The sequence below is a fragment of the Ctenopharyngodon idella genome, chromosome 10 (assembly GCF_019924925.1).
Source record: "Ctenopharyngodon idella isolate HZGC_01 chromosome 10, HZGC01, whole genome shotgun sequence".
NCBI classification, from domain to species: Eukaryota; Metazoa; Chordata; class Actinopteri; order Cypriniformes; family Xenocyprididae; genus Ctenopharyngodon; species Ctenopharyngodon idella.
The window spans coordinates 34,360,942-34,374,567 of NC_067229.1; the positions used below are offsets into that span (position 1 = coordinate 34,360,942).

General features: G+C 38.0%; 1 protein-coding gene across 3 annotated transcripts in view; it reads right to left on the bottom strand.

The window, feature by feature from the left end:
* Nucleotides 1–13,626, bottom strand: part of cadm2a (cell adhesion molecule 2a) — a 477,303-nt gene that overhangs the window by 18,670 nt on the left and 445,007 nt on the right. For all 3 annotated transcript variants that reach the window (XM_051907565.1, XM_051907566.1, XM_051907564.1), the window contains 3 exons: nt 4,972–5,133; nt 4,200–4,290; nt 3,119–3,297 (listed from right to left, as the gene is read on the bottom strand). In XM_051907565.1, coding sequence (XP_051763525.1) covers nt 3,119–3,297; nt 4,200–4,290; nt 4,972–5,133 — 432 coding nt within the window. The remainder of the gene's footprint in view (nt 1–3,118; nt 3,298–4,199; nt 4,291–4,971; nt 5,134–13,626) is intronic.

The following is a 13,626-nucleotide window of genomic DNA, read 5'->3' on the forward strand; positions in this document are numbered from 1 at the left end:
GTCAGAGATCATAATGTTATGCCTGATCGGTGTATATTCTAAGTAAAAGGGGTCAGGCTAAAATGTTCTTACGAAAAAGCAAAGTTCACTCATAATCTCATATAATTTCAAGGTGCAGTTTAATTTGAGTGATTTATGCTTTTAAAACAGGAGGTATCATTTAAGCCTCTTGAATGTGATTTGGTTCCACAATCAGTGTAATGCCGGCAGCCGTTTTGCATGCATAAAGCATGTTTAGCGCAGTGATAAGGACAGGAGAGGAGAGTTGGGCTCAAGTTGATAAGCTAAATCACCAGTCTGCCTTCATACTAATGGACTCAAGCAGACAAGCAGAGTAATCCAACTGATAGCTCAAAATTGCACATCAGCTACCAGCCCTGGCTAACTAGAAATTAGACAAACCACAGGTTCCAGGGGCAGACATTAGTAAACAGCAGCTCACGGCTAGACTTGTGCATTTTCTGAGGAAAATGTAAGTGATGCTGGGTCATGTGAAACTCAAGGCGTTGCTAGGCTGTGTCCTGAATGTTTTTTAGTGTGTTTTTTTAGTGTTGCTTATTGGCTACATATGAGATTTGTTTCAGCTGTTTTATTGTCCAATCACTTTTTATTATTTGAGGTATTATTCACATTTGTAGCATAAATGGTGCAGGGTGACTTACACATCAAACTTTAATTCTTTCAGTATTGAAAAGGGTTTGTTGATATTCATATGTTAGGAATATCAAGAAAGGCCTAGCTCTAAATAAGAGCAATAGTAAAAGTTTTGCCTTATCAAACAACACTACTGTTGGCTGGAGCCTTGGGAGTTTTTTTTTTTGAAAAAGATCAGACAAAGTTTATCTTTGTTTCCGAAATACATTATTCATAATGGATTTAATAATGAACAAATAAAAGATTCCCCCCCCCCCCGAAAGTTAATTAGCACATAACAGTAGGCTATATTCCTGCCCAGGGATATGGGGAAACACTTCATCAACCATACAGAAAAATGTGAAAAGATATTATTCAAATCGTTATCAGTCTAATAATAAAATCCTGTGCAAAATCACTTGCTGTTGTGAAATTCAGCTTTAACATATACATACAGTACCTGATAATTTCTCAAGAACAAGTAATTTGGCACCAGATTCTATTACTAGAAAAATAATGACTTGCAGATGGTAGGGTTATAAGCATTCACTGTATGGTTGAAGTGTTTGAGTAATGTTTTAGATGTTAAAAAAAACAGAGACTACAAGTAAACCATTCATTGGCTGATTTCTCCAAAAATGTAAACAGTCTCTCTTGCTTTCAAAACATTGCTTTGTTGATTTGATCATCTGGCCAGCCCAACATAGCAACACTAACTCAACCAATAGGGTGAGTTTGGGGCGTGGCTATTGGTTTAACCCACCAATGATAGATCACAGATATGTTTGGGAAACTTTTAAAAACATTCATTATTTTTTTCTGTTTGATGAGCTAGTACAGCAGAAATTCACCTCCAAAAAATCCTAACTATATAACAGAAATTGTGCTCATTTTAAAAGTACATCTTATGTAACTAGCAGATCATGAGATTTTGGTTGGGGGATATAGAGATTTATTAAAGTGTTCAAACCTGTTCAAACAGTCTAGATACTATTGGCTTCCTCTAATATCTTATTTAAATGTCATGGCCCAATTTTAATTAAGGGTGAGATTTGAATAATAATATTGACTATACCTCTCTCTCAAGTACCCCACTGACATGGCAGCCCTCTGCCTGGAATATCAAGCATTCAGCTGCATATTGAACAGGTAATATTGCGTTTTGAATTGGCACAATACAAGATAGGTGATCTGATGAAGGACAGTGACCATTATACTGCTCCGGGTTTTGTGCTAATCACTGATGGAAGCACGGCATCATGTTTTGCCATTTAAAAAGACAGTAATGAATTCAGACATGGTGCTTTATATTTGTGACACCCAATTAGCTTTTTATTCCTACAGAGAAGGTGTCAGTTTTATAGTATCAACATCATTAAAAGCTTTGGTTCTCCTTGTTGTTATAGTGTCCTGACATTTCAATGAGCCACTGACTGGACCCCTACACTGCACCATAACGGCTAATTAAATCTTCTTAAGATGGCCCGTGGGAGGATACAAAAGCCGAGGTAGAAGGAGAAAGTGAGAGAAAAGAAACTTCTAGAATGGAGAGGTTGGAGAACAATTTTCCGGCCTGGAGGGGTTTAGTGTCAAGAAGGCAGGGGAGACTCTTCCGCTTGATGCTCACAGTCATATCCGTTCTTAGCCTGTGAGCGTTTCCGCACAGCTGCCTCTGATGAAAGAGATGGCAGATGTGGACGCAGTGTAGCCTCTGAACCTCAGGGTGTATCGAGACCCATCGTGCTTTACTGTTATGCTAACTCATTCTCTTAAGCGAAGTCAGAGAAAGCAGAGAAAGTGGGTTGCTGCATATGTACACATCTTTTGTGCAAAATTTATGATGCAGAAGATTATTACTAAATTAAAGGAATATTTCAGTCAAAACTGAAAATTCTGTCATCATTTACTCATGTCGTTTCAAGCGTGTAACACAGAATAACTAGCTTTTGCCCATATTATGAAAGTCAACGAGACTCAAAATGTTCAAGTTCAATAAACATCATAAGGTAATGTGAAATGAATCCATATGATTTTTATGAAGCCTTCTTAAGCAATACAATAATTTTATATGATGAACGAATTGAAATTTAAGTCTTTATTAACTCTCAAATCAAATCAAAACTCGCTTTTACAATTTGCTTATACAAGGACTACATTATGGCGACACAAAAAGTTTCGGGTCCCATTGACTTCCATAATATGGACAAAAACAGCTGACATTCTTGAAAATATCTAATTTTGTGTTCTGCACAATAAAACGTTATATGAGTTTGGAAAAACATTAGGCTGAGTGAATGATGAATTTTCATTTTTGGCTGAACTATCACTTTAAGCTAGATATTGATCTAGTAATCATTTCAAGGCATTGCAGCTTTCAATTGCTTCACAATAAAATGACAATTATTAGCAGGGTAGAAACGTAGGTTTGATTAGCGATGCAGATGCTTTCTGCAAGGGCTGTGTTTTCTTAACAGACATCACTCACCATAAATAACCAGCTTATATTCAGCGTGACTGGTGCCGAGGTGATTGGTGGCTTCACAGCGGTAGGTGCCATTGTCTGTTTTGTTCAGCGACGTGAATGTGAGTTCTCTTCCTTCAACAATCATATGGTCCAGGTCTGGCAGCTCTCCTCCGTCTTTAGTCCAGAGTACTGGGTCTGGCCTGGAGACACACTGATTTTTAGCTTCCAATAAAAAGCATAATTCATTTTAGTTTAGTTTTTTTTTAAATTTCCCATCCTTGACAGCAACACTTTGAACTTTGGGATCTGCAGAGCTGTAGGTGCTACACACAGCCAGAAACAACACAAGGTTTGGCAATCATAAAAGCATCTCTTCTGGTTCTTATATCACTGCGTTCTTTTCGTAAATATGTGTTTTCATGTATTCAAATGTATTTGTCTGACATTAGAACATTATGGAAATACAAAACAAGCCATTTTTGCAGCTTAAGTGTCAACAAATAATCTTTTTGACAGGGAAAAGTTTTTGAGTTCTGAAAGTTACAGTATGTTTTCCTAGTACAATGAAGACTTTTCTCAAAAGATATCCTTTCCCTGATCTCAAAAGATCAAGGAAAATTGGATTCCTTATGATTAAATGACCCCTTTAATGCTACAATCAATGGAAAACAACACCACAAAGTTACAGCAATGGCTTTGAGAATACAAAATTCACTGAGAGAGTTTTAAAGTTTTTAACTTTAGCTTCAAACTTAGAGCAGTTCTAAGCTATTTGGATTATCAAAGATTTGTCTGAAACCTTTTTCTTTGGAAATATTAGAAAATATTGGCCTTATTTTAGCTTCACTCATACCAACAGATAAGAGCTTCTCAATGTTGTTTTCCATGTGAATTTATGGTTATTTATTCATAGCTGTTTAATTTCAACAGAATCAAATTTATGAGTCATCACATTAATGCAAGCATGTAGTTATAAGCCGCTAGCCGTAGGCCTGCCCACAGGGTGATTTCTCCTTGGTGCAGTGGATATGCAACACATCTTCCCAAAGCTTTTTGCAAGCATTATAATTCAGTGAGATGCTGATAAATTGTGGATGCTTACGAGGGGTTTCCTTGAGGTACACATTCCAGTTTCAGGTACTGCCCTTCCTGTGGGAGGGTTGCGGAGTGTATGATGTTTACAATGGGAGCATCTATGACAGAGACAAAGAGACGAACAAAGAAATATTGTTTCAGACAGCAGCATCCAAGCGGAGGAATGACACTCTACGGAGATCAAAAGGTAAGTGATGTGACGTTACGCAGGCTCAAATGCTCCACTGCATCTCACTAGATTGATTAAATGTCAAAGCTTCAAAGAGAAACTGGTAAATGACATGTCTGTTATTACTGTGCATAATTTTTGCTTTACCACCATATATCAAGTTTTAAAAGTTGCCAAAATTACTTTTCATGGTAACTTTAATAAGTCAACACCCAATGAAATCAAAATTAAGTTTTACGGCTTTTAGTACATGTCTTTTAGCTTATATAACATATATACAAGTGTACTCCTAAAAGTCAACAAAAATAACCTGTAGCCTTTGTAAAAAATATACAGAAAAACAAATGTTAAAAGCGGTCTCAGACTTTTGAACCCCAATGTATAATGCAATACTGTTATTTAGAAAATCCATTTTAAAAGTGTTTCCTTAAATATCTTTATTTGTGTTCCGAAGATGTACAAACTTACAGGTTTGGAATGATATGAAGGTGAGTAAATGATTACAGATTTTTCATTTTTGGGTGAACTAACCCATAGTAGGTTTATAGTAAGGAAAATGGATTTGAGCATCATGGAATGTTGGCTTGAGTTGGGACCCAGCTATACTCACAGTGGACCTCCAAGACCTGTGTGGTCTCTTCGTGGGTGGCAGTCAGGGCCACATGGTCCACTCTACAAGTGTAGGCCACACCGTCATCCTGCCGGTCCACCTGGAGCCGCAGGGAACTCTTCACTGTGAATGTCTTGCCACTGGCATTCACCTCTTTGGCACCTGAGAGAAGTGGATAAGAGCAGCATAACAAAGATGAAGTGTGTTTCTGAGCTTCACATACATTACAGTCAAAGTTACAGTGAGAACTTGAAGTATTGTGAAACACAGGGGTTCAGAAAGATGCACCACTCTTTTTTTTAAGACTTTGTGTTTCAATAGAAAACTTTAGTTTTGTGAAGACAGAGTTGAGTTGCATTCATTATTTCCACCCACTGACGCACATCACTGTGTTTGGAATGCTCTTGAATCCTGCCTCTGTCTTTTCTCACATCCCAAACTGGTAAAAGTAAAACTTTAACTCTTATCCGACTCTCTCAAAGTCGAAAATATTGATCCAATTCTTGTTTTTCTGCATTTAACTGAGCTGAATTCTCATGGCAAATGAAGCAGGATTTATTTTTGCAATTGTGGCAGGTTCATTTCATCGGTTTAAAAAAGTAAATCCTCGTTGAACGTTAATTAAATTAGCCTACATTTTCTTCTATGGAATTAGTGTTGATGTATAATGTTGCACAAGAGACATTTATCAGAGTAAAACAGCTCCCCTTATTTTCTCCTGAAAACTCCATTAGTTGAACAACAGATTGTGTTTTGTTTTGTTTGTTTCAATGTGTTAATGGCTTCTGCGTTTATAGGCTTATGCTGCACACACCGCTGTCTAGTAGCACTGACAATACAAATCCAGGGCAATTAATCCACTGCATCTCAATGAGCTTAACAAATACTACAGAATTTCTCATCAAAAGGATATTATTACATCTTTAAGAGTGTAAATTACCATTTCACTCTTGTCAAATAGTTGTTCAAACAAACGTAAGGACCATAGAACATACTCATTTTATGCAACACCAGAGAGAATCTAAAATCACATCACACTCTTTGAATCACAATATTTTACAGCAATGCTGTTATTTCAACACTCTTAGGGGCTGTTGACAAAGAATGCATTTTTGCATTTCACTATGCTACTTTTCCATTGTTTTTCTATGTAAACATGCACTAGACGGATGTGTTTGACTACTGTGTTTGTGTCTCACGCATGGCATGCCATACTAAAAAACTTTAGAAGTTCAACTTTTAAAAAATGTTTATCTAGACCTTGTGTTTTTCTGTTCCACTACCCTGTGTCTTGTGTTTTAACCAGAAAAGATTGTTCTGTGAGAATGGCCCCTAAGAAGAAATGGTTCTACAGAACTTTAAAGGGTTCTATAACTCGCATCATATTTGGAACCTCTAAAAGTTTTAAAACTTTGAATCAAAATATATAGAACCTTTTTAAGGATTTCAAAACATGGGAACAAAACACAACACAGGATGTATGATCTACCTCATCTACATAATCATATTTTTTACTTTAAAATCTTTAAAATGTAATTTTAACAGTGTGGTTCACAAAACACATGGGGAAAAAGGGAATTAATTAGTGCATTATGCAAATCATGTTTTGTTGATTTGTGTTTGTGGATTTACAGACAAAATTACAAAAGACTTCACTCCTTCCAAAACCTTCAGATTCAGGTCCAACTGTAAGGTACAAATCCACACAATTCTCGCCTATATGAATAATCTTATTCTTTCTCTCTTTCCGTTTGCTCCCCCTCACTTTCTCTGCTCCCAGCATCACTCCTGCTATCACTGCCAAGCTGTCAATCAGCTTCCTCTGGGGGTGTCGCCACCCGCTCAGGAGCAACTGAGCATGCAGAAGATATCATTTAGGAACCTGAACACACACAAACACGCACACACACATATACATGCAGAGAGGAAGGTACATTTCTATGGGTATTCTTTCTTTTGGGATGCATTCAAGAGGTTGGGGGTAAATTTTTATTCCAGATATACAACAAACAAACAGTTGTTAGTCTGTTCATAAGAGCGTTCAGATGAATAACACTTTGTATGGCTTTGAATGGAGCAAAAAGAAAAAAAAACTTTCATTTGAGAGTTGACAAACACTCTCAGCAATTAGATGTGGAAGTGGAAAGTTTGTTCCACCCCATGCATGGTTAGAGCCAGTGAAGATTCCCAGCATGCTTTAGACGTTTCTTTAGATCAACTTTAGCACATTTTACAGTTGGAACAACTCAGTGGCAAGTGGTGGTCTTCTGAAATACGGAGGCAAAGTCTCCTTGCTGCATTTGAGAGTTTTAGTACAACGAAAATTCATCTCCCTGTTATTTTTAATGATTATTTCTTGGTTAAAAGGTGCTTATAGAACAATATTTATTTCACACAATCATCAAGCAAACAATTTTATACACTGTAAAAAAGAATTGTTGGTCTAACTTAAAAAAGTAAGTTACCTGGTTGCCTCAAAATTTTGAGTTCATTGAAATTAAAAATTTGAGCTAATACAATGAAACTGATTGGTTTAATCAACATAAACTCAAAATATTGTGTTATCTAAACCACATTAATTATATAAGTTGATTTGACAAAAAAAAAAAAAAAAATGTTGTGACGCCCACCCCCTCACATTCACGCCACACTTTAGGATCTCAAGGAAATGAGAACATCATTTGATTTCTACTGATTTGATTGCCTAAATATATTATGCCCATTCACCTACATCATCTATTTATTCATCTACTCATCCATTCATTCAACTATCTTTCCATCCTGGTGGAAAAAAAACAAAAAAAAACAGCATAATGAGGGTTTGTCGGCACTGTCTACCTCTATTGTCCCTCTCAGTAAGTTAGTGAGTGGGTGAGAGGGGAGAGATTTGCCAGCAGACAGAATAGAAATTAAGGTCAGCATGTTTTACATTAATATTTATGAAGTCAAACCAGTAATAGAAACATTATCACAGACACACACTCACCAGTGCACACACACAAGCTCTCATTTAATGCACACAACAGCGTTAAAACTGTATCTAATCTTTATTACACACACATCAGCACGTGTAATTACATACATAGTTGGACGCAATTCAACGTGACGCAATTTAATGTGAAATATCACTAATTTTCGGTTTTAAGGCTGAGCGCTGTGCTCCTTCTGGAACCGAAATGCTTTCCTGGAACTCTGCGATAGCTACGGCATATGGTGAGCCCAGAGAGCAGCGAGAACAGGAAAGAATAAAACGTGGGGTGAGATTAGCATTTCATTTCAGCTGTGAGCAGTTCTGAATTCAAATGCTGTTTTCCACCTAAAAGGGAGGTATTTAGAACAACAGGAGGCACAAAGGTGTGCAGCTCATCTCCGCCGCCTCTACCCCATTTTGCAAGGCCATTAGCGAGCGCGCAAGAGGGATATAAAAAGAGAGAATGAAAAAGATAGAGAGAGGGGGAGAGAGCAAAAGCGTTCTTTATCCGATCACCACGAACTGCTCTCAGGCTAAACACAGTGGTCATTCCTAGTGGATGGGGGGATATTTATGTGTGTATTTGACTGAAGTTGGTTGCGTGTTTGCATGGCGAGAGCTTAAATTCGAGGTAGCGGTTTTGAATTTCCTCACAAAAATTGTCAGTTTGTGTTTATTTATGCGGCATAATCTTCTGCCTGTGGTGAGAGATTCGGGAGTTTCTCTACACGTGAGTGGAGCTCTGCAGCGAGCGACTGAACGCCCATCTCATCTATCTACCGCTAATCCTAATGTCCCAGAGACATGAGAACCGATAACGACAACATTATTTCAACAAACGCCCCAAATCCCCAACCAGGATCACTATAAATATCAGTTACTCAAACTGCACAGCTCTCCGCCATGGCTCACTGTTCAAATATACTTCATAAATGGTCAGTGTGGGTGTCAATGTAAAAGCTCCTTCAGGTGCCGTGCAATTTTATCTCTGTAATCCACACAAACAGTCTCCCTGCTGGCAGTTCTTTCACTAGGGTCAAATACGCTAGACTGAGATGGGATTTGTTGATGCGATTGTCTGAGCCTGGTTGGAATTAATGATCCTGTTCCGACACACACACACTGTCTGACTGCTAACAGTGTGATGATATCACCGCCACTAGGACGCAACTGCACATTCACAGGATAAGCTGTTTTATCAGTGTCATTGCTATGGACTCGCCACAGGTGACAGACACACTTGTAGGTACAAGCCCCACCCACAATTTGTTCAAAACCACACCCTGTAATTGTGTGAAGCCCTGCTCAGTTGTCTGTCAATTGCCCCGCCAACAGAAATCTGTTAACAGTCCTGGGGTGCATTTCTCAAAACTACTGTTAGCCAACTACCACTGTTTCGTCGTTATCACCATATAAATGTATACCATCTGATATTAATTGCGATCTCTAATTAGTTATTACGCCGCCACCAGTAATAATGTGACGTCATAATGGCAGTCCTATATTGTTGAACCAATGTGGTTTCAAGGATGAAAGTGCACCATATTATTTATGGCCTTTTCCACTGCGTGGTACAACTTGGCTCGGCACGGCACAGCTTGCTTTATTTTCGGTTTGCTTTTCCACTGCAGTTTAGTACCGCTTCAAAGTAGGTAGGACTATAGACTGATCATTATAGTTGAGCCACCTCTACTGCCATGGATCTGCTCCTTGGCTACCAATGAGAGGAACGACTGCATCTCATCTACTGACCACGATACAGCCATTTCTTTTTTTAAGTTGCGTGCGACGGTCGTTTAAAGCAAGTAGTTTAAAAAAGTCACGTGAAAAAATGATACTGTGGTGGCTGTTACTGACTATTTAAATCTCCCGTGTTTCAAATCCAATTACGCTGGTAGTGACGATTGTCTCTGACCAGTGATCAGTGATCTGCAGTGTTTACACGTCACATTTTAGAATCGGTACGGCATGCTTCGAACCTCAACTGAGGTGGTACTATTTAAGCAAGCCGTACCGTGCCGTAAAGAACCGTACCATGCAGTGGAAAAGCACCAGTAGGGTTGCGACAAAATCGATGCATCGTGAATTGAGAAATTATTCTGAATCGATTCTAAGATGTTCCTAATGCATCGCGATTCTCTCTTAAATCGATTCTGAGTGTAGTTTTAACAGCAGATGGCACTGCGTGCTTTAGAAACAGCTGTACTCTGCTTGCATCCAATTCCTTACACACACACACACCATTTGAACCTTCTATAAAATAATCATTCATAAAGTTCGAAAAGGTTGAAGCGAATTACAAGGGTGTTTGCAGTGGGCTGTTTACATTAATCTTGCGTCATAAAAGCATTCTGAGGTGCAAATACATTCTCAGACTCAGCCGAATGCACAAGCGCTCTTCTTTGTGAGCATTTGAGCGTGTGGTTAAAAACTAGCCTAAAACACCATCTGCTGTTACAAACTAAGCTCAGAATCGTTTAGAGAGAGAACCACGATGCATTCGGAAAATCGCGATGCATCGATTTATGATCCCATCCCTAATGTTACTTTGTTTTCCGAAAACAGTACTAACTAGCTAGTTAATTACTCCAATGATGCATCGTACTATGGTGGTTAAATAGTGAGTTACAGTACGTCGTTGTACAAGAAATGCACCCCTGACTAGTAATCAAAGCTCTGCCCAGTAATCAATCAAAAGCCCAACCCAAAGTACTCTACTATTTTTAGGGCGGTGATAATGCCCATCCTTGGCCTGTGAGTCCTAATCTCTTTTAGTAAAACTGACTAACTGCTATATTTCAAACAATTTTCCAGTCTGGTACATGTTTACAATCACTTCACAGACACACTGCACCCTATCTTGAAGTGTCTGATGTAGGCCGTGTAGATCAAATACATACAACAAGGCAGACTTCACCATCTGAATGACCTCTCTTTCTTCACACGTTAGAGATTATCCAGCTCGTGCGCCGCTGTGAAGTTGGACTCTGATTCCCGGCCCCCGCAGCCAGGATGAAAGAGTGAGCTTAAACAGCGAGGAGCGCTGTGTGTTCAGACTCAGTGGCTGCCGTCGGTCTCCCTGCCTATCATAAGCAGCGCTAAGAACTTCTCTCTCTCTCTTGTTCAGCTGTGAGCTTTTATCTAGACACCTGGGCGTTTGTTTTCACCAGCCAGGACTGAGCAGATGTTTTGTGTGTAACTTAGTCCTAAAGACACTGACCACTGTGAAACAGACAAAGAGAGCAGCCATTTTATTCTCTCTCTCTCTCACACACACACAATGCAACGTAGCTTTACTTCGACTTTACATTTTCCGAAGGTCATCTGAATGGTTGTCAGCTTGCATTTGCTAGGGCGTTCTGCTGGTTGCCAGGTGTTGTTAAAGTCACCATGAAATCAAGATTCTTATTTTTCTATATTGTAGTATTTATTATATATGAATTATCCATGCACATCATTATTAAAAACAATCTTTAATCAAAAAATTCTCTGATGATATTACTGGCGTGAGGGAGGGACAACTTGTCACTCACATGACATCAGAGCAATAGCAAACCACAGTGATCCAATCAATTTCTGCCCTACATTTTTTCACTCGGAAATACGTAGGTAAATAGGGTAAAAGTTTTTACTAATAGATATCACCATACATTCCCAGTTGATTAATTATATTACATTTTCTGTGCATTACAAGTTTTCTAAAATGTTGGTTAAATATGCCAATTATAGTTTTTATAAATAAATATGCACTAATTTGCATACATTTCCAGAACAGAAATCTGAACATTGTATACAGCAGGTTCAAAACTTGTTTCATTGTGTTGACATATTAGAGTCAAAGGTTTATTACAAAAGGGATATAGGCATTTGATATCTCTTATCACTCCATAAATCAGAAAATTCACTATGATTTAGGAATTAAATGTTGTATAAAATCATCAGGCAAAGCATATATAAACAAACCCCTCTGTAAAAACCTTCAGAATATAGATAGGAATAAAACTGAAAAGTGTGGTGTGTGTGAGAAGTGAAGATTTCTGGTTCACTGCATGAGGAAAAAAACAATACCTGTAGTGTCTTGCCTTAAGAAGCAGATGTTAGTGCATTGTTATGCAGCTGTTTGTGTGCTTTATTGTGTGTATATACAATAAAATCAAAGGATAAATCAAAATTTCATGTTGCCTTACTCTGCCATTTTGTATTCGAACAGTGAGACAGAATGAAAGAAAGAGTTTCCATTGGAACCCCCGGAGGAAAAAAGAGGACGATGATCACTCTCTCTTTCATCTGCTCTGGAGATTTTCCTGTCGGCTAATCTGTTACATGTTCTCATAGTTCTCCTCGGGGGAGTTATCCTCCCTGAAGGAGGTCTGGGGATGGATATGCACCCTTATCATCCTGGTGGAGGAAAAAAGAAACATTTCCACAGTTCTATAGGAGCATATTGTTATGTAGTCTACTCTGCAAAAATAATGGTCTTAATCAGTAATTTTTTTCCAGTAATAATATCTAAACATTCTTAAAACAAGATTACTTTAGAAGCTAAATTGCATTAGATAAGACTTTTATCTTGAGTTAATTTTTCTTACCCCCTGGGCATTTTTTCTTCTTCATGTTTTAAGTATAAACCTCACTAAAACCTCATCTAACTTTGTTAGATTTATGTTTAAAACAAGAACGAACAATTTGCCCAAAGGGTGAGAAATCTAAGGCTAAGCAATTTTGCTTTTCAAGTACATTTATCTTGTTTTAATAACATTTAGATATTTTACTGGAAAAAAAGAATAATATTGCTTAAGAAAAAGATTCTTTGCAGTCTCTGTGTAAACACAAAGTACACTGAGACTTTGGGAAGAGGGTGCTGTCAGAGGTTTGGGATGAGGGCTGATGGAAAATGTCGTTACGGCACATGTTTTATTCATGTTTCTGCAAAGACACAGGAGGCATTTTAGAATTCCATTTTTAATGACTATTGATTGATTGCGCTCAACATGATGTAAGAGGAAGCTGTGGGGGTAAGAAAACCATGCACACGCTACATGCAAATACCTGTACACGTTCACATTATATATATATATATATATATATATATATATATGTATGCAATTTGCAAACTTACTGCTAGATGCCACTAAAATTTACACACTGCACCTTTAAAATAACATTTCTATTTTCATGCATTTTCAGATTTTATTCCTGACAGCTGAATTTTCAGCATCATTACTTCAGTTTTCAGTGTCACATGATCCTTCAGAAATCATTCTAATATGCTGATTTGCTGCTCAAGAAACATTTCATGTGTTTTTGGAAACCGTGATACATTATTTTTTTCAGGATTCTTTGAAAGTTCAAACCAAATACTAATGCCAGTTTCAGACTACACGATATCAGCCTGATTTTGGCATGATACATTTGATGTAGGGTTTTCGTGGTGATTCGTGAATGACGATGGCCGTCGGGATGCAAGAATCATTGTTTTTTTTCTTATATTGTGTGCGACATATAGTGAGTGTCTGTGACGGTTCACAGCGTCCCGTCAGAAAGATTAGCATGATTATTTTTTTCCCCCTGTCTTCCACAACAGGTTCTGTCACATCTATAACATTGACCAATAGGAGCACAGAAGCTGTTCCGTACTCAGCTTTCAAACATAGCGAAATGAAAGAGAGATAAAGGTTCTGCTA